Genomic DNA, 20,205 nt, shown 5'->3' with positions numbered 1-20,205 from the left:
TCTTCGGATCGGCCACGGTATACTAACGCACTCCCATTCATTGAAAGGAGAACCCCTTCCGGTGTGTACTTGCGGCGATCATTTTACCGTGGTACACATCCTTATGGAGTGCGTGGAACTGGTTGGTCTGCGCCGTAGTCTAACACTCCCGCGTATAATCTCCGTCATCCTGCGCGATGACGAGCAGTCCGCAGACCTCGTCATTCGTTTTATGAGGGATAGTGGCCTTTTTTATCGTGTAACGATGTCCTTTGTCCTAGTGTATTTGCATTAACTACGCTTTTATCCCATTGACTTTATTTTAGTTTGTGTTGCGTATTTTAATGTGTTATTTTAAATTCTAACTTGAATTATATATATATATATCTGTATTCCAGGCAATGCCTTATTCCTTTGTCACCTGTATTTTCTATTATTTCATTAGAAATAAGGCATTGCGAATTAGATCCACTGATTGTTTTAATCTCATAACCATTTTTTTAAAACTCCAGTCAATGGATACATTTCAAAATTTCAATTACGAAGGTGGTTTGAAAATTCCGTGCAAAGTCTGAGAAATGGCACCACCGGCGCGTATCTAGGTCATGTTTAGTTAGTAGCATCACGCAGGATGAGGGAGATTATACGCGGGAGTGTTAGACTACGGCGCAGACCACAGATCCACGCACTCCGTAAGGATGTGTACCACGGTAAGATGATCGCCGCAAGTACACACCGGAGGGGGTTCTCCTTTCAATGAATGGGAGTGCGTTAGTATACCGTGGCCGATCCGAAGAAGACAATACCACTGCTTCCCTCCGAAAAGCCAGAAGGGAAGTACTCCATACCTTCGTTGTACCTTTCATCGCGTTTGGCATTCGTGTGAATCAAAGCAGTCGAGTGATTTCCAAGAAATGGACAGAAAAGAATTTTAGTGTGGTGATTAAACATTATGAAAGGCAAAACGCCTCAGGAGGCTAAAGAGAAGCTTGATAAACATTATGGTGACTCGGCACCTTCAATTAGAACAGTTTATAAGTGGTTTCAAAATTTTCGGACTGGCCATATGTGCACAAGTGACACTGAACATTCTGGACGGCGTGGGGAGGTTACGAATCCAGAAATCATTGATCAAATCCATGATATGGTGATGGATGACAGAAAAGTTAAGGTGCGTGAGATTGCTAATGCTGTGGGCATTTCGACTGAACGGGTACATAATATTTTGCATAATCATTTGACATGACAAAAGCTATCCGTGAGATGGGTGCCGCGATTGCTCGCGTTTGACCAAAAACTGAATCGTGTGTTGTGTTGCAAGGATGGTTTGCAACTGTTCCAGAAGAATCCGGAGGACTTTTCAGTGTCGTTTCGTCACTGTGGATGAAACATGGATACATCACTATACTCCTGAGACCAAACAACAATCTAAACAATGGGTTACCAAGGGGGAGTCTGCACCAAAAAAGGCGAAGACCGTTCCTTCGTCTGGAAATGTTATGACGACTGTCTTTTGGGATTCGCAAGGGATAATCCTCATCGACTATCTGGTAAAGGGTAAAACTATTACAGGTGCATATTATGGACCGTTTGAAAACGAACTGCAAGATAAACGCCCGCGATTGGGCCACAAGAAAATCCTTTTCCATCATGACAACGCACCAGCACACACCTCAGCAATCGTCATAAAAGGAAAGAAAAATTCCACCTAATCAATACATTTATTTTCTTGTAAAGTATTACAATCTAGGACCGGTTTCGACCCTTCATAGTTCATCCTCAGATATATCAGAATCACATTTGCATTTCTATCTTATACCTCTGAAAGACCTTCATGATATATTGTTTCATAATTTTCAGTGAAAACTTATCTTAAAAACTTACAAATTTCTAAGCGTTGTGTTAAAATTTAAAATTAAAATTACAAAACTTTGTCTATTATATACATGCCCTTTGGCTGACAGAATGCGTCCTTGGGTTGATTAAGCATCTATCTTAGGTATTGTTGCTTATTCTGTTGAATCGATTCCCTTTTATACTTATGTACAATCGTGAATAGACTATCGGTAAAATTTGATAAATAAAACTTGCGTGATAATTATAATAAAATATCATGTTACATCTTTACACCATATTGCTGGAGTGATATTATTTTAGGTAGAATATAAATGTGTGTTGACCTCTATAAAATATTTTTACATAAACACACTAATATATTTTAAAGTCTAATCATTGTACTTTAAAGTCTAAAATACTTATTGCTTTGGATCTTGCGTTGTTATGTGGTAAAATATTGTAACAATTTGTCTTTATATAACATCAGATTTTGATAATATTTAAATATGCTGTGTATGGTTGGTTTTTAAGTCTAATGATTAAATGTCAGATCCTTCTTACATAAATGTCTATTAAATAGAATGCTTATCATTTACTACAGAAGTTTTTTAAAAACACTTGAATGTCTAGTAATATAGTCAATGTATTAGTGACACTGAAACGTATTGACCTTGATTCTTGCGTTATATTTCCATAATTTGCCTTTTTTTATATATGTCGAATGTTGGTCTTCATAGGTTCCCTTTGTAAATAACAGCACTTTCCTATAATTGTGAAATGGATCAATATAAGCTTGATACGTGTTGTAGTCGCAAAATTAATAGAAAAAGGATTCCAACTCATTTCACATCCCCACTACTCTCCCGACTTGGCTCCCTCGGACTACTATTTATTCCCCAATTTGAAGAAATGGCTGGCGGGACAAAGATTTTATTCAGACGAGGAGGTGATTGCAAACGCTAATGGATATTTTGCAGACTTGGACAAATCCTATTATTCGGAAAGGATCAACAAACTAGAACATCGTTGGACGAAGTGTATAAGCCTAAAAGGAGACTGTCGAAAAATAAAAAAAGGTTTACTCCAAGCACGTAAGTAGTTTTTAAAATTTTTCTTACACCGAACTTGATAGCTGCAATCGCTTAAGTGCGGCCAGTATCCAGTAATCGGGAGATGGTGGGTTCGAACCCCACTGTCGGCAGCCCTGAAGGTGGTTTTCTGCGGTTTCCCATTTTCACACCAGGCAAATGCTGGGGCTGTACCTTAAGGCCACGGCCGCTACCTTCCCATTTCTAGGTCTTTCCCGTCCCATCGTCACCATAAGACCTATCTGTGTCGGTGCGACTTAAAGCAAATAGCAAAAAAAAAATTTTTTTTTAAATTTGCACGGACTTTTTCAAACGCCCCTCTATTATGTCGTCCCTCTCGTTTCATTAGGGGCCGATGACCTTTGATGTTAGGTCCTTGTAAACAAGCAGCATCATCATTTCTCCTTGGAGATTGGCTTATTTGTTCCACTAATCACACTAAGGTTCACAGGCAGCTTTGGAAATTTTCTTGCTTTCCTTTTCAGATTCACGTCCAGAAAGTTGACATTTGCAACTAAAGAAGTCTTGAAATACAATACACCTACATTTTCTTGGTGAACTCGTAAATGAACACATGTTGAAAGCAAGAGAGGCTGCTTACTTGTGGTTACCTTTCAGAATATGAATGTTGAAATCTGAGAGGAGGTGTACAGAGGTTTAAAATCCTTGAAGTCCTGTCATTCCATGTTGCAGACATTGTATTTGGTCGAGCATTGAACCAACTACTGCCAATCTCAAGGCGTCACTATAGAAAGTTCTTTCATTTTCTTTTTCCTTCAGTCATGGCGTGCACTGTGTCAGCCTCCATGTGTGTCCTTTCAGTACAATGGAACCTCGATTCTCCGGTTTTGGAGGGACCACAAACAAAAAATGTACATGGGAAAACGTAAAATTCGGGAATGAATTAAAACCCTCAACAATTTGGCTAAACAGCACAAAAATGAAATGTGAATAATTATAATCTTGCAAACACTCTTAAAACAAACCAAACTACAGCCCCCGTGGGCCTTTGCCTGCCAATGACTGCTAGTCAGTCTGAAGGTCTGCAGATTACGAGGTGATGCCTAGTCAGTATGATGAATCCTCTTGACCGTTATTCCTAGCTCTCTAGACCGGGGTCGCTATTTCACCATTAGGTAGCTCCTCAAAGGTAATCACGTAGGCTGAGTGGACCTGGAACCAGCCCTCATATCCAGGTAAAAATTCCTGAATTGGCCAGGAATTTAACCCGGGCCCTCTGGGGCAGGCAAGTTAGACCGTGGTGCCAGCTTCGGTCAATTACTGGTACAGGAGTTCAAAATTTTGATACTTGACATTCAGTTTTACCGGAAAAACTTAGTGAGTTTCCCGTGGAAACTTCTTTCATTTCAGCATCCTTGGTCAGCCAAACTCTTTAAAAAATCTCATAACCCCAAGCCAAACAACAATCGACCACAAGTAGTTGATAATTCTCTAATCTAATAAAGCACATTAGATACAAAAGGGTCGAAAATGATGGCAAAATCCCTTCTTTTCTTAATCTTCATTGTAATTTAGTCACTGGTATACTGTTCGTAGTAATTTTCTGGAAATCTTGAGCTGTGTAAATTAGGCCTATATAGACTTTAAAGGTTATGTTGAATTCGAGAATATGGTTTTGAATGTGTCGATTCATAAAAGTTCTCAAATGCATTATATTCAATTCTGCTTGTTGTTAATGATAATCGAAATCAAATTGGAAAGAAAAATCATGATCAAAACTTCAGAAATTACGGATATTCATGAGAGCTCGGCTGGAAAGCGCGTTTGCTACACAACTCGGTAAGAGTTGGAAATGATTAAAAACCTTTTAAATGTAACGTGCGCAAATAAAAACAACAGCAGTTTTTGACATCTTAACACAAAAACGTAAAATTTCTAATCTTATATTAGGACCAAAACCGTAATAGGCAATCCCAAGACCTCCCATGGGTTTATGTATGGAAGGTGCAACCTCTGTTCTGGTCTCGGTAACATAATCGTATATGATACTATTAAAATACTAGATTTGTGTTAAGGAGTTCTTTCGATTCCTGTCTGAAAGCCCAGCGACTATACAATGCCCTGAGGGAGGTGCCAAAAACCCGTTCGGCGATACCATCGAATAAAAGAAAAAACAAACATCTAACCCTTGACATAATGTAGACGTTTTACAAGTACAAACATTTGACGAAACTCGTATCTTCCAGTAGAGTTGTCGAAATGCGCTCTCTCTCTTTCTAATTGCTGTGGCCACTCTCTGCTTTATGGTTTCTGGGGATTATCTAAAGAGTATCACCTGAATGCAATGCTAAGATGGTTCCTTACACAAGTTCACCGCAATCACTTTCCAGTACAGTACAGTACTTGTTATAATTATCACAATGGTGGGGCGTTTAACGCCAAGATATATAATTATGCCGTAGCTGTCGTTTCGCGAGATACAGTTTCTTGAAAAACGCATGATCGAAGATTTAGCGTTCATGGGACTGATATTTCTGGACGGTTGATCTGGGAAATTGTTTCTTTGAGGAACGGATATTGCAGAATTTTTACGTGATTTAATTAGGATGCTCGCGGGACCCCATACTTAGAACGAATAATCCGGGAAAACATAGTTTCCGGGAACGGATAATCGAGGTTCCACTGTAACAACTTCTGCGTTATAACTTTGATTTGTGGATACTTTTGTAGAACTAAAAAAAGCATGGGTGTGGGGTAATAAGCTTACTTTTGACAACATACCATATAAGTTCTGGGAAAAGGAGATCGGCGTTCGGTTCGCCCATTTAATTTGAAGTTATCTAATTCTGTCATTAAAAATGAAACTAAAATTTAATTTGGTAGAACAAAATATATATTCTTGAAATAATAGAAAAAATAGTAAGTCTTGCTGCGATAAAATAAGACAGATGAGAATATGAAAATTATGACATTGCAACTGAAAGAAACTAGGCATGAATTTGAATTCTTCTTGACTGGACATTTAACAATTGTACACAAAATATATCCCTCACTGGTTCACTTAACTGTACCTTCAACACTTTGAGTGTAATTATGAGGTATTCCGTTGGTCTGGGGTTTACTGTAGATGTTTCAAGCCTAATTTGGTGATGTATCCATGTGACTGCTTCTTCTGCATGCTGATGACTACTTGGTAAGTCTATCCTATGACTTCGTGGTAAGTCTTCCTGTCCGTATCTTGAACTAAGAGACCTACCAACTATGGCCTCACTCTCTCAATGACCAATGATTAATGACCGACTGAAGCCTCTCCATCTCATTCAGTTAATGGCCAACTGTGGCCTCTCCTTCCAGTAGAATAATGACTGACGCTACAATATGCAGCCACCTTTTATAGACATAGGTTGACACACATACGTAATCTCCAGAAATAACTATGATCTACTCCCACCTCGCAACAAATATTACATACACTAGTGAAATAGCCTGGGGCGGCCTGGGTTACTCAAAGACCGTGAGCGTATCGCTAAATAAGCACGATGACGTAGCGATGACTCTGCATTTATTCCAGCAGTATTGCACAATGTAGCAATGTCATATCCACATCTGATATACAGCAACTCTTTACTGTACATGTTTTTAGTGTTAAACTTCACACACACGCGCAAGCGACAAGCATTGCCGAATGGAATTGAATAATAATTATAATACAATAATAGTAATCTCACAGCTAAAATAATAATAGTATGGACATAATAATAATAATAATACAGATATCATCTTGTAACGGGATTTGAACCGTTACAATTCGCCTCCCTCATAAATAAATCGAAGAACAAAGAATCGATTGATTTATGAACATTATAAAACACTGACACATATGAACACTTTAAATGAGTATACAACAATAATTTTCTTTTTCAACATCCATAACATTTTATAAACTATCAAAGATGAGAATTTTTCTCGCACATTGTCATCGTAGATTACTGTCCAGTGTCTCATTCTTTCTCCCTCATACATTCACAAGAGTACAGCACTCAATTTAACATACACAAATAATTTTAAATGATTATACTACATTCTTCTTTTTTTTTTACATATCAAAACATTTCATGAAAAATCACTTATATGAGAACTTTTCTTGCATATTGTTATCGTAGATAACTGTCCAATGTCTCGTTCTCTGCTTTGTCATACAATACATGACAATGTAGGACTTATTCTTCCAATACACCAATACGACACTTGGTTCACACGCAAATTCACATGTTCGTTTCATTTTGCCAGTTTCTTACAAAAATTAATCTTATTTTTATCTCAACAAATCTCACGTGAAGTACTTCTTTACATATATAATACTATAAATACCGACAATGTCCCCTTCCTGATCTTTAAAGAATATGCACACTTCCCGTTAGGGTTCACAATAGTGAAATACCCCTGATACAAAAGAAAGAATTGACATATTTCCTGCCTTTGCAGATGATGTAAATGGAACTCTTGAGTAGCACTCTATCAAACTGAATCTATTTTGCCCTTATTAACTTGCATATCTCAATACATCACACCCTTCTTGGCAACAATAATAAAAGAATCATTACTATGGCTACAAGATGGTTCATTTATTCCGTAATCCAGCGTAATGTTTATCTGTTCTTCGACGTCGCTAGCATATTTAAGTGGGTTGGGGTACTTAGGTCCCACAAATGATGAATGGTCATGTACGACATCTTTGTGTACATATACGTGTGTTCTTCCTGGCTTACCACTAAATACATCTCGATGCTTACCTAACATCGGACACAATTACTCCTGTAATTCACTCAAATTACCTCGCGTCACTGCCTCATACAGACTATCCCTCGGATTCTGATCGTATAGACACGCGACACCCAACAAAACATTTCCTGTCACTAGGAACATCTTCTCTTACCTCTCATACCTTTAAAAAACACATCACCAACACACCTCAGACCATCATAATTAACACACTTCTTTGCTAGTTTCTCACAAGAACAAACACACACTACCTAAATCAGTCTATTCTACTTCCATGATTTACAACTTTTACATCTGGAACACCTTGGGGTAGGCAATCAGTAGAGACACACTTAATTTAAAATGCCACATCGGTAAGGAACGGACTGAGGTGCACGACTTACAACTGACAATACTAGACTGCTTATGCTGCTGTGCATGACAGCGTATGCATGACTGCTAATGCAAGACTGACTATCCAGGACTGACGGGAGGTAGAGGGAAGGCTGTGGCACGGGTGGGCTGGAGGGGAGTAGCCAGTGTGGTGCTTTATTATACCCACATGACTATGACGTATACAGCGCGGAAATACAATATCATAGCTGTGCGTACTCGCAAGGTTACATTAAATAAAATGAACACTTAACTAAATATATTACATTCCTTCCTCCTTAAGTTTTTCAATAACAACAAAACATAGGTAATGCCTTACACTTGATTGGAGGACACAAAACACACCAATATAAGCCACATACAAAAAGTGATTATATAATGGAACATACAATTACAATTGAAAACTCAAATTAACATATACCTTGCTATACAGTACTATACAAAAATACAAAAGAATGAGTAGGTCACTCTACTCTGGATTGAATCTTACAATAGGTTTCCTATCTCGAAGTAGATAACGTCTCGTTGCAGCAGGTGACATAACAGTTAGCTGTGCGGGTTGCAGAGATCGTCTGCTAGCTGCTACTGGGCTTTGACGCGGTGTTGAGACAGGTTGTGAAGGGGAACTTTGTTGACACTCAGAGGCTGGTGAAAGCAGAGGAGCAGATCGTGAGGGAAGGTCAACTAACTGTGACGTTCCTCGCTCAGAGCTAACAACAACTGGGCCTGAATGTAATCCTACTAGCTGGTCTATATGTCTTTTCCAAGTCAATCCAGACTCGAGTTGAATCAAATATGTAACTGGGCCTAGTCTATGCATGATTCTACCTTCTACCCATTTATCTCTTCCTCTGTAGTCTTTAGCTAACACAGGTTGTCCTACAGTTAATTGCCCGGTATGACTACCTCTTGCATTAGTTATTTGTTTGTCCTGTTTATTTACTACAGTTTTCTGCAAATTAGGTCTGATTAAATCCAATCTAGTTCTCAAAGGAATTTTAGCAGGAGTTTCATTAATAGTGTTATGTACAGCATTACGATAAGCTATTAAAAATCTACTTAAAGCTAAATTTACATCTTCATGTTCAAAGATTGCACATTTTAAGCGTTTTTTCACAATTTTAACTGCGTTCTCAGCCTGTCCATTAGAAGCTGGATGATATGGTGCTATCAAGGTTTGCCTTATCCCGTTTTCTTTCAAAAATCGAGAAAATTCATCAGAAGAAAAGGGAGGGCCATTATCACTGACAACGAGTTCAGGAAGACCAAATCTACAAAACATAGGACGTAATTTCTCAATGACTTGCTTAGCTGAAGTTGAGTTGACAGTTTCAATTTCCAACCATTTGCTATGAGCGTCCATCACAATCAAATATATTTTGCCTTTAAAAGGACCTAAGAAATCTACATGAAGTCTTTGCCATACATTGGGTGGAAATTCCCATACATGGAGTGAACTTCTAGTAGGACTGTCCTTCTGGGCAAGACAAGCTGAGCAACTGTTAGCTATGGCTTCGATGTCCTGATCAATTGAAGGCCACCATAAGTACGATCTAGCTAATGATTTCATTTTAACTACTCCAAGGTGTCCACTGTGTAATTCATTTAACAAGGACTTTCTCAAGGACCTTGGAATTACAACTCTGTAGCCCCACATCAAAATTCCTTGTTCTACAGTTAGTTCAGCTTGCCTTTTAACAAAGTGGCTTAAAGTTGGATCTGGCGTATTAGGCCATCCATACAACACATAACCAAGGATTTTGTTTAACTCCTGATCTTTTTGAGTTTCAATACGTATGTCATTAAAGTTAATGGGAACATCAGATTCCATTATGCATTGTAAATAACTACCTATGTACTCCACACTAACATCAACGTCCTCGATCTGATTGGCTGATACAGGTAGCCTAGATAAACCATCTGCATTGCCATGGCATTGAGATTTGACATACTGAATGTCATAGTCATAACCTGATAGAAACAATGCATAGCGTTGTAATCTACCTGCTGCAAAGGCTGGTAAATCTTTTTTAGGACCAAAAATTGTTAGAAGTGGTTTATGATCTGTACACAGAGTAAAATGTCTTCCCCATAAATACAGATTAAAATTCTTTACACCATACACAATGCTCAAGGCTTCTTTATCAATTTGGAAGTAGTTTCTTTCAGCTGAGTTTAAGACTCTACTTGCAAAAGAAAGTGGTCTCTCAGTACCATCTTTTTCTGTTATACTTAACACTTGCAATGCCATAAGGTGATGCGTCACATGACAACTTGAGTGGTAAGTTAGGGTTGTAATGTGCTAGTACCTGAGCTGAAACTAATTTTTCTTTGACTAATTCAAAAGATTTTTGACAAGCTGAATTCCAGTGAAAATCTGTATCTTTTCTAAGTAGCTGGTACAAAGGTGTAAGAACAGTAGCTACTTTAGGAATAAATTTAGCATAGTAGTTCACAAGACCGAGAAATCCTTTAACCTGTGTAACATCTTTAGGAACTGGAGCTTCAACAACTGCTTTGACCTTATCACTGGCCGTAGCTAAACCATCTTTACTTCTGACATAGCCTAAATATTCTAGAATGTCACAGAAAAACTTGCACTTATCTTTACCAACAGTCCAACCACGACTACTTAGGCGTTTACACACTTCTCGTAACCTTGACAAATGTTCTGCTGTATTTGCTCTTGTCACAATAATATCAAGAAATGAGGCCACACCAGGTATACCGTGTAGTATTTGTTCAATAACTCGTTGAAAAATACCCGGTGCTGACGAGATTCCATAACAAAGACGGTTGTAAGCAAATAACCCTTTATGTGTACTTATAGTACATAGTTTTTTTACTTTCCTCCGCTAACAACAACTGCATGTAAGCTGATGACAGATCCATTTTAGAAATTTGCAGAAAACTGTAGTAAATAAACAGGACAAACAAATAACTAATGCAAGAGGTAGTCATACTAGGCAATTAACTATAGGACAACCTGTGCTAGCTAAAGACTACAGAGGAAGAGATAAATGGGTAGAATCATGCATAGACTAGGCCCAGTTACATATTTGATTCAACTCGAGTCTGGATTGACTTGGAAAAGACATATAGACCAGCTAGTAGGATTACAGTCAGGCCCAGTTGTTGTTAGCTCTGAGCGAGGAACGTCACAGTTAGTTGACCTTCCCTCATGATCCGCTCCTGTGCTTTCACCAGCCTCTGAGTGTCAACAAAGTTCCCCTTCACAACCTGTCTCATCACCGCGTCAAAGCCCAGTAGCAGCTAGCAGACGATCTCTGCAACCCGCACAGCTAACTGTTACGTCACCTGCCGCAACGAGACGTTATCAACTTCGAGATAGGAAACCTATTGTAAGATTCAATCCAGAGTAGAGTGACCTACTCATTCTTTTTTAATACCGGCACAATCGGAGTGGCCCATTCACATGAGGATACTGGGGAAAGAATTTCCTCATCCACTAAACTTTGCAATTCTTGTTCAACCTTTTCTCTTAAAGAATAAGGTATTGACCTAGGTTTGTGGTACTTAGGTAATGCATTTGGCTTAAGGTTTAGTTTTACTGGATCTCCTTTAAAACAGACTAATTTACTAGTAAATACCTCTGGAAATTCCTTAAATGTCTTGTACTAATTTAGACTCTGCATTGGTTTTTACATTCGATAAGTTTACATTATTTACACTGCTGGGAATGCTTATAACAACTTGGAGCTCTTTAATCCAATCACGCCCCATAAGAGGATTAGATCCATTACTAATAACATACAATTCTAAACTCTTTTCCAGGGACTGAAATTTAACATTTACTTCTAACTTCCCTACAGGCTTGATTTTCTCGTGGGTTTAAGAATTTAAAACTAAGGCTGTGGGGATCAATTGTACATGACTCAAGTTAGCCTTGTAAAAATTTTCAGAAACAGGTACACAAGCACCAGAGTCTACTTCAAAATTAACTGGCTTTCCTTCAACGATCAAATTTACTCTAATAGGCTCAACTTTTGTTACGTTGCCTAACTGAGGTTGATTGATTTGATCATTTTCATCATACTGAAAAATGTTAGAAATATCATACACCTCATCACCCAATTTTTCGTGACTAGCAATAGGTTCGTGAAAGTCTATATAATGCTGGTTAGGTTTAAGTTTGCTACCCTGCGGATTCTTACTACCCTTAGAAAATGAATTGTTTGTAGGCATGTTTGGTTTTACATGAAATTGAGACTTGCTCTTATGTTTTGACTTGCACACCCTCTCTAAGTGACCCTTCTTCCGACAAAAATTACAAACATATTCCCGATAACGGCACTTGGCAGTAGTATGACCACCTTTATAACCGCAACAAAAACACTGAGGCACTTTCACAACACGCGATGACACATTAGGTACATTGGAGCTCGGAGAATGTCGTGTTGAATACTGCTGCAGTCGGGGTGTGGGGTGGTAGGCCAAGGATACTGCGTCTTGTCGGTCGCTTCCAACGATAACGCCAGCTGTTCCGCCTTCTGGAATGTGAGATTCTCCTCTGACAGTAGTCGTTTCTTGATAGATTCATTACGGACGCCACTGACTAATCTGTCCCGGAGATAATCAGGAAGCTTGTCCTCGAACTCTAAATATTTGGATAATTGCTTAAGTTGAACAATATATTCGGATACAGTCTCATATTCCAATTGATCTCGTCTGCTGAATTTATATCTTTCCACAATAAAGGAAGGTTTAGGATGGAGATGGTCCTGGATAATTTGAACTATGGTTTCAAAGGATTTTTGAGAAGGTTTATCAGGGGTGATTAAATCTTTCAACAAATTGTAGGTTCTAACACCGACCACCGTCAGAAATGTGCTAACCTTTTTAGCATCTGGAATGTCATTGCACTGGACGTAAAGTTCAAAGCGTTCCACGTAGGTTGACCAAGTTTCTTCCGAACTGTCAAATGGTCCAATATTACCAATTAAGGACATGGCGTGATAGAAGTGAGCTAAAGTCGAAAAGGCAGCGAAAAAACTGTCGTTCAAAGGCACGGAGTGAAAGACACCCAATATTACGTCGTGAGAAGAATGTTCGAGAGAACGGAGTGCACTATGTTAAGTCCAGTACTGTGGAACATACCAGAATGTTCTGTCGCCATGAGGAAGCGCTGGAACGTTATGACTTGTAGAATTTACCTCGTTGCCAATTTTTACATCTGGAACACCTTTGGGTAGGCAATCAGTAGAGACACACTTAATTTAAAATGCCACATCGGCTAAGGAACTGACTGAGGTGCACGACTTACAACTGACAATGCTAGACCGCTTATGCTGCTGTGCATGACAGCGTATGCATGACTGCTAATGCAAGACTGACTATCCAGGACTGACGGGAGGTAGAGGGAAGGCTGCGGCAGGGGTGGGCTGGAGGGGAGTAGCCAATGCGGTGCTTTATTATACCCACATGACTATGACGTATACAGAGCAGAAATACAATATCATAGCTGTGCGTACTCGCAAGGTTACATTAAATAAAATGAACACTTAACTAAATATATTACAGCAACCAAGTCAGCAACTAAAATAACTGAATACACAAGCTTTGGTACAACAAGGCATGGCTGAAACTTACAACTATCTTCTATTGTGATTGGTAGCGCTATCATCTTATTTACTCACTGACTTACCCAACGGCTGTTATAATATCTAATAGTACCTTCACTTACCTTCTTCATATCACAATTTCTATCGTCGGAGTTATTACCTCGCTACTTACATCATATTCTCAGTATTACAAGTACTACATCACTTAACCGAACACTTCTTATGTCTAACTTGCTGCTACCATTAATTACTTCATTATCTACGACTACGTCATTACTTAAATATCTCACTTAACATTACTTAGGTCACAATCGCACTATACTCTTAAATCTACTTTCACTACATAACTACTTATGCTACATAGCTGTTCAACTTCTACCTTCGGCCTGTCCACTTAACTTACCTGATTCCCTGTGAATCTGAAATACTCTGGCTCGATAACGACACCTGGATAACATTCATATTCAGACTGTCATAGTCTCTCTGATAACTCAAATCCGTACGCCTCCCATCTTCCGATTCTCTCTGGTTACTCTTCTGACCCCTGTCACCATCGACGTAACTCGTAATCCTCTGCTCATCAGGATTACTACTACTTCTGATACACAGCTCACATTTTACCCCCTCTCTCTACTATACTACTTTCCCCAGCCATCATGTGCTCTCTCGCGCCCCTGTAAACATTGCTCCCAGAGCCTGTCAATGAACTTCTCTTTAATCTCTCCTAAATTAGACATATTATCCCAGTAGACTCGAAACCATATTTTACTTTCTCCGATAAAAACTTTCGACAAGATTTCCAGCAATATCATTCCTCAATTTACTTGCAAATCTCTTCTCAACTAGTTTTACAAATTCTATAGGATTGAACTGTTTTCCAGAAAACCTAGGTAAGTCACGATCCCTACTGAACAAATCGTTCACTACTATCACATCTCCCGCCGTCTCCCCTGTAAATTCCCGCTGTATCACTCCCTGGCAGTTCAAAATTTCTTCTTCTGCTACTCTCTCAGCATTCTCTTCCACTATTCTCGCTTCTTCCGGCAATTCCTCTCTCTCTCTCTCACCTGCAGTGATAGTTTCCTGTTCGTTCTGTAGTTCAGTGACCTCCACAAGCTTGCTTTCAATTTGTTCAGTTCTACTAATCTGTTCCCTCGTATCTTCCCCAACTGCATTATAAATCTTGTCCAATCTTTTCTCGACTACCTCTCGATTTCTTCCCGATTACTAGAAATGTCATTATTTAACGGTATGATCTTGTTACTGTCTTCTATATATATTCCCTTGACTTGCTCGGTCTGAATATGAAGATCGCTCCGGCTCGACTCTATTTCACCTTCTATTTCAACACACTCTTGATATGACTTACTTTCTAACTTACATGTTTGTTCATTTATTTCTAATATCTTAGTATCTGTTTTACTAATGGTCACATTAAAATTTTCTTTATTACTGCCAATTAATTCTTCCATCTGGTTCTTATTATTTTCATTGTTCTTTTCACTGAGCTCTGTCATTTTTTCATTACTGATCTCGGTAAATTTGGCCATCAGCAAATTTAGAATATGTTGGTTCATCCCCCCACCCCTCCGTGACTTCCTTTTGATTTTCAGTATGCTTCTCAATTTCTGCACTTTCCTGAATTACCTCAGAACCTTCCATAGTTTTCACCTGCTCCCTATTTTCAACTTCACCTTGGATGTTCTTAGAAGCAACAGTCTCCTCATCACGTAACTTGCTATTGTCTTCCTTGTCCATCTTTGTTTCACTATTAATAGTTCGCGATCTCAAATTAATTTCCCTCTTCAAATCCCTTGACATACCCCCAAAATACAAATATATATATATATAAAATCACAAAATTACACTGCCGACATTTACAGATTATAATTCCGCTGGCTTTAGTTGTGCATACTCCTCCCAAAATGAACCTATGATATGCTGTCATTCTGAACAAGTTCTGAATTTATTTGTGCACCACGTTGCAGAGCCAAAATGTAAATATTTCATACTATAAGGGTGTGGGATAATAAGCTTACTTTCGACAACATACCATATAAGTTCTGGGAAAAGGAGATTGGCGTTCGGTTCGCCCATTTAATTTGAAATTACCTAATTCTGTCATTAAAAATAAAAATAAAATTTAATTTGGTAGAACAAAATATATATTCTTGAAATAATAGAAAAAATAGTAAGTCTTGCTGCGATAAAATAAGACAGATGAGAATATGAAAATTATGACATTCGAACTGAAAGAAACTAGGCATGAATTTGAATTCTTCTTGACTGGACATTTAACAATTGTACACAAAATATATCCCTCACTGGTTCACTTAACTGTACCTTCAACACTTTGAGTGTAATTACGACATAATCCTGTGATCTGGGGTTTACTGTAGATGTCAAGCCTAATTTGGTGATGTATCCATGTGACTGCTTCTTCTGCATGCTGATGACTACTTGGTAAGTCTATCCTTCTATGACCTCGTGGTAAGCCTTCCTGTCCGTATCTTCAACTAAGAGACCAACCATGACCTCACTCTCTCAATGACCCATGATTAATGACCGACTGAGGCCTCTCCATCTCGTTCAGTTAATGGCCAACTGTGGCCTCTCCTTCCAGTAGAATAATGACTGACGCTACAATATGCAGCCACCTTTTATAGACATAGGTTGACACACATACGTAATCTCCAGAAATAACTATGATCTACTCCCACCTCGCGACAAATATTACATACAATAGTGAAATAGCCTGGGGTGGCCTTGGTTACTCAAAAGACCGTGAGCGCATCGCTAAATAAGCACCATGATGTAGTGATGACTCTGCATTTACCCCAGCAGTATTGCACAATGTAGCAATGTCATATCTACATCTGATATACAGCAACTCTTTACTGTACATGTTTTTAGTGTTAAACTACACACGCGTATATATGCATACATTTAACTACAATCACGCAAGCGACAAGCATTGCCGAATGGAATTGAATAATAATTATAATACAATAATAGTAATCTCACAGATAAAATAATAGTATGGACATAATAATAATAATAATAATAATAATAATGCAGATATCATCTTGTAACAGGATTTGAAGCGTTACAGTAGAGATGAACTCCATTAGTCAAAAGAGGAGTAGGTAGACATTTCTAAAGAGCAGCCGTTATTACTTTATGCTTTACATTATACTTTGCTATTTGTGTACCCATGCTTTTCATATCATAACGTGTTTTAAATTCCAGAAGATGTGCATCATATGAACCTTGTAAGTCGTCTCTTCCTGCTGATTCACATTGCCTTCCAGTTTTACTGTAAAAGAATCGCAGATGTCACAAGTGTCTATCCCTAGTGTTTTGAAAGATAACTTTCTTATTAATCGTCTGCATATAGCAATTTTTTAGCCACATTGTGAGCTTATTTTGTTTACAGAATTCCAGATATAAAGTATACATTTCCTCAGTATTTAGATGTGACCCCAAGAACTTCCTTTCTGATCTTTCCCTGCTGTAGTGACTATTGTATGTCGGAAAAAAATCGATATGATTGCAAATGTTATGTGTAATGACTTTTGTAGTTTTGTTACTTGGAGTGTTTTCCTCTTTGATCAGAATCCATCTGGCATTTTCTTCAAGGCAGTAATAGAAACTGTATTGGAAAAAAAGGGCTGTTGAGAAACATGGCTTTACATACTGATGTTTGTTACTCACCAAAAATGTGTATGAAAGAATTAGCTTTCAATTTAGAGCCCACTCCACTACAACGTGCAACTAGTTTTGTTTCTATGCATGAACAATTAAATTGTCTTCTCATATTACTTTTTTGTGCATCCTGGTATGAACTGATTTCCGTCCTCTCTATATCCGTAATTTTTTCATGCTATTGCATCCTACAGGAACATGGCAGTTTCAATACTGTCCTGTACAATCTTGCCTGTTCTGTTTACATAAGCTTTCCCTGCTGCGTAGCTGGCTTTGTGCTTGTTTCGTAGCCACTGACTTGGATTTATAACAGGTTTTTTTTTCCCCCTTGCTGACAAATTACTGTTTTGTTTGAAACTTTTCTAATAATTATGGCTTCACTGTCGGTTACACTCTTCAGTCCTGACAGGATTATTAAAAAATGTCAGTAGTGTAATGGTTCAGAAAAGGCAGGAACCATTATCATAATCTGTTCCGGAACTCTCCCCAGGAGAAACGTAATTTTTATCATTTTTTGAGTTATCGAGTTCACTGCTGCTGCTACTTAATAGTAAATCATCATTAAATAAATCTGCAGGTGGCACTTGTTCCCTGACTTGTTGACTCTCCGAGGTGGAATACGAAGCCTCTCCTGATGTTGTAACCGTACTTGGATGCAACAAAGCACAAGGCTGGTTAGTGGCATTATGTACTAAAGAAACCTTGCTTTGTTCGTCAGTGGATTGAGATGTTGTTGCTGAAGATGTAAGTTGTGCATCTGCAAGGAAATAATAAACATTGCAAGAGCACAGAACACTCATGTCTACATATTTTACCATATTAAGGTTCTCTTCACCTCATGCCCAGTATAACTTTATTGCTTACCTTGCAAATTGATGATTTCCATGCTCTACAATATCCAGTGTTAATTGTAACACAGTCTAATATATACAGTTGCGAAGCTCCAATAAGAGGAAGGTTCATCCTCTTGATAGCTGGAGCGACACTAGCACCTCTAGCGGCGAGGTAGAGGCAATTTACTAGCAGACAACAGGGAATGTTTTACCACTACAGTCTAAAATGGTCATAACTTCTGAACCATTCATGCAAATGATGTCCTGACAAAGTTATTGTAATCCTTACGAAATAGTGGACGAGGTCAAACAAGTTATTTCGATGAGGAGTTCGAGGATAATATCAAAATATTGATTTAATCTTAAGGAGTTATTTTTCTTTACCACGGACTGTAACATAAAATTGCTTCTAGAGGGCAGCTGGTTTGAAATAGGTGTATACCATTGCAGACTTTTTTTGTAGAGGTTTTTATGCTCTACAATTATACGCTTACACTTGGGGTCTATCGTTGACGGTTCAGGCAGCGTAAGCCAAGAAAGCAAGTGACCGACCATAGTAGAGCGCTGGCCTTCTTAGCCCAACATGGCAGGTTAGATGTCGGTCGGTCGCTTGCTTCCTTGGCATACGCTGCGTGAACCGTCAACGATAGACCCCAAGTGTAAGCATAAGAATTGTAAAGCATGGAAACCTCTACAAAAAAAAAAAAAAAGTCCGCGATGGTATTTATTTCGAACCGGTTGCCCTCTAGAAGAGATTTTGTTATAGTCCGCGGTAAAGAAAAATAACTCCTTAAGATTAAATAAATATTTTGATACTATCCTCGAACTCCTCATCAAAATAACTTGTTTGACATCCTCCACTATTTCATAAGGATTACAATAACTTTGTCAGGACATTATTTGCATGAATGGTTCAGAAGTTATAACCATTTTAGACTGTAGTGGTAATTCGTTCCCTGTTGTCTGCTAGCAAGTTGCCGCTTGGAGCGCTGTAGTCGCATCGGATGTAATATCCTTTATCCCCTGGACATTATTTTCTCATCAGTTAAATAGACTATTTTAAATTTCACTACAGAATTGTCATTAAACACAATGCACACGACACGCAGCTTTCTGCTCAACAGTCTTATATTACTCTGTCAACTGTCACATTACTAGTGCTACACAATATTCAAGGTCATCAACAATGTGAGCTGTGTGGGACAGTGTTCACTAAAGAGCAGAGAATCCATGTTGAGTGAGGCAAATCACATCATGTCCAGATAGTGTTCTTTGCCTGTGAATGGAATTGGACATATCATTATTTTTAATCCCTTATTTCCATCATTGTTGGCTGTTGTACATAGTGCTCTATATCGCTAGAAAGAGCAGAAAGCACATAGTAGCACTATGCCAATCATGCAAAATATAAAAATTGGACGTAGTGTAGTTTGCTTCTGAGGTACAGATATGAACATAATTATGTTTGTCAAGAGTAGAATTTAAAAAATCCATGCTGATTAGTCTTTTTACACAGTTACTATCGTTCTATTTTACACTGAGGGACCTGTTTCTTCTTACAGGCTAGAGATCTGGAACGTGGTGTTGAAATAGTGATTGCTACTCCTGGACGTCTGATTGACTTTCTGGAGAGAGGAACTACCAACCTGCGGCGTTGTACATACTTAGTGCTGGATGAGGCTGATAGAATGCTGGACATGGGTTTTGAGCCTCAAATTAGAAAAATCATCGAACAAATCAGAGTGAGTATACCTGTGAAGTTATTTTTTTATCATAGGTCTTCACAAACGCATTAATTAGGAAGTCTGCCAAAATATTTCATTGTTGCCTATATTAGAAGTGAGAGAATATGAACAATTATTATTTAACAATTGATCGATCTGTATACAATACATCCCAATGGTTAACTATGTTGTTTTAAAATAAATTATTGAACACTCGCATGTTTCCCAGATCCTGGGTGCTAGATATATATCAGTAAGCGACAGCAATCGGAATGACCGCCTGCACCCTTTGTAGATATGAGGAAAGTTTGGCCGTTCTAGTGTTAAAAAAAATTGCATGTAC

At 38.4% G+C, this 20,205-nt stretch overlaps 1 protein-coding gene across 7 annotated transcripts in view; it reads left to right on the top strand.

Annotated features, from left to right (window-relative positions):
* LOC136856974 (uncharacterized) overlaps positions 1 to 20,205 on the top strand; it is a 247,585-nt gene that overhangs the window by 79,524 nt on the left and 147,856 nt on the right. For all 7 annotated transcript variants that reach the window (XM_067135292.2, XM_067135289.2, XM_067135288.2 and 4 more), the window contains one exon: positions 19,701 to 19,880. In XM_067135292.2, coding sequence (XP_066991393.1) covers positions 19,701 to 19,880 — 180 coding nt within the window. The remainder of the gene's footprint in view (positions 1 to 19,700; positions 19,881 to 20,205) is intronic.

The sequence above is a fragment of the Anabrus simplex genome, chromosome 1, assembly GCF_040414725.1.
Source record: "Anabrus simplex isolate iqAnaSimp1 chromosome 1, ASM4041472v1, whole genome shotgun sequence".
Taxonomy (NCBI): Eukaryota; Metazoa; Arthropoda; class Insecta; order Orthoptera; family Tettigoniidae; genus Anabrus; species Anabrus simplex.
Note: the sequence above shows the minus strand (reverse complement) of the source record. Positions and strands in the feature narration are given on the sequence as shown.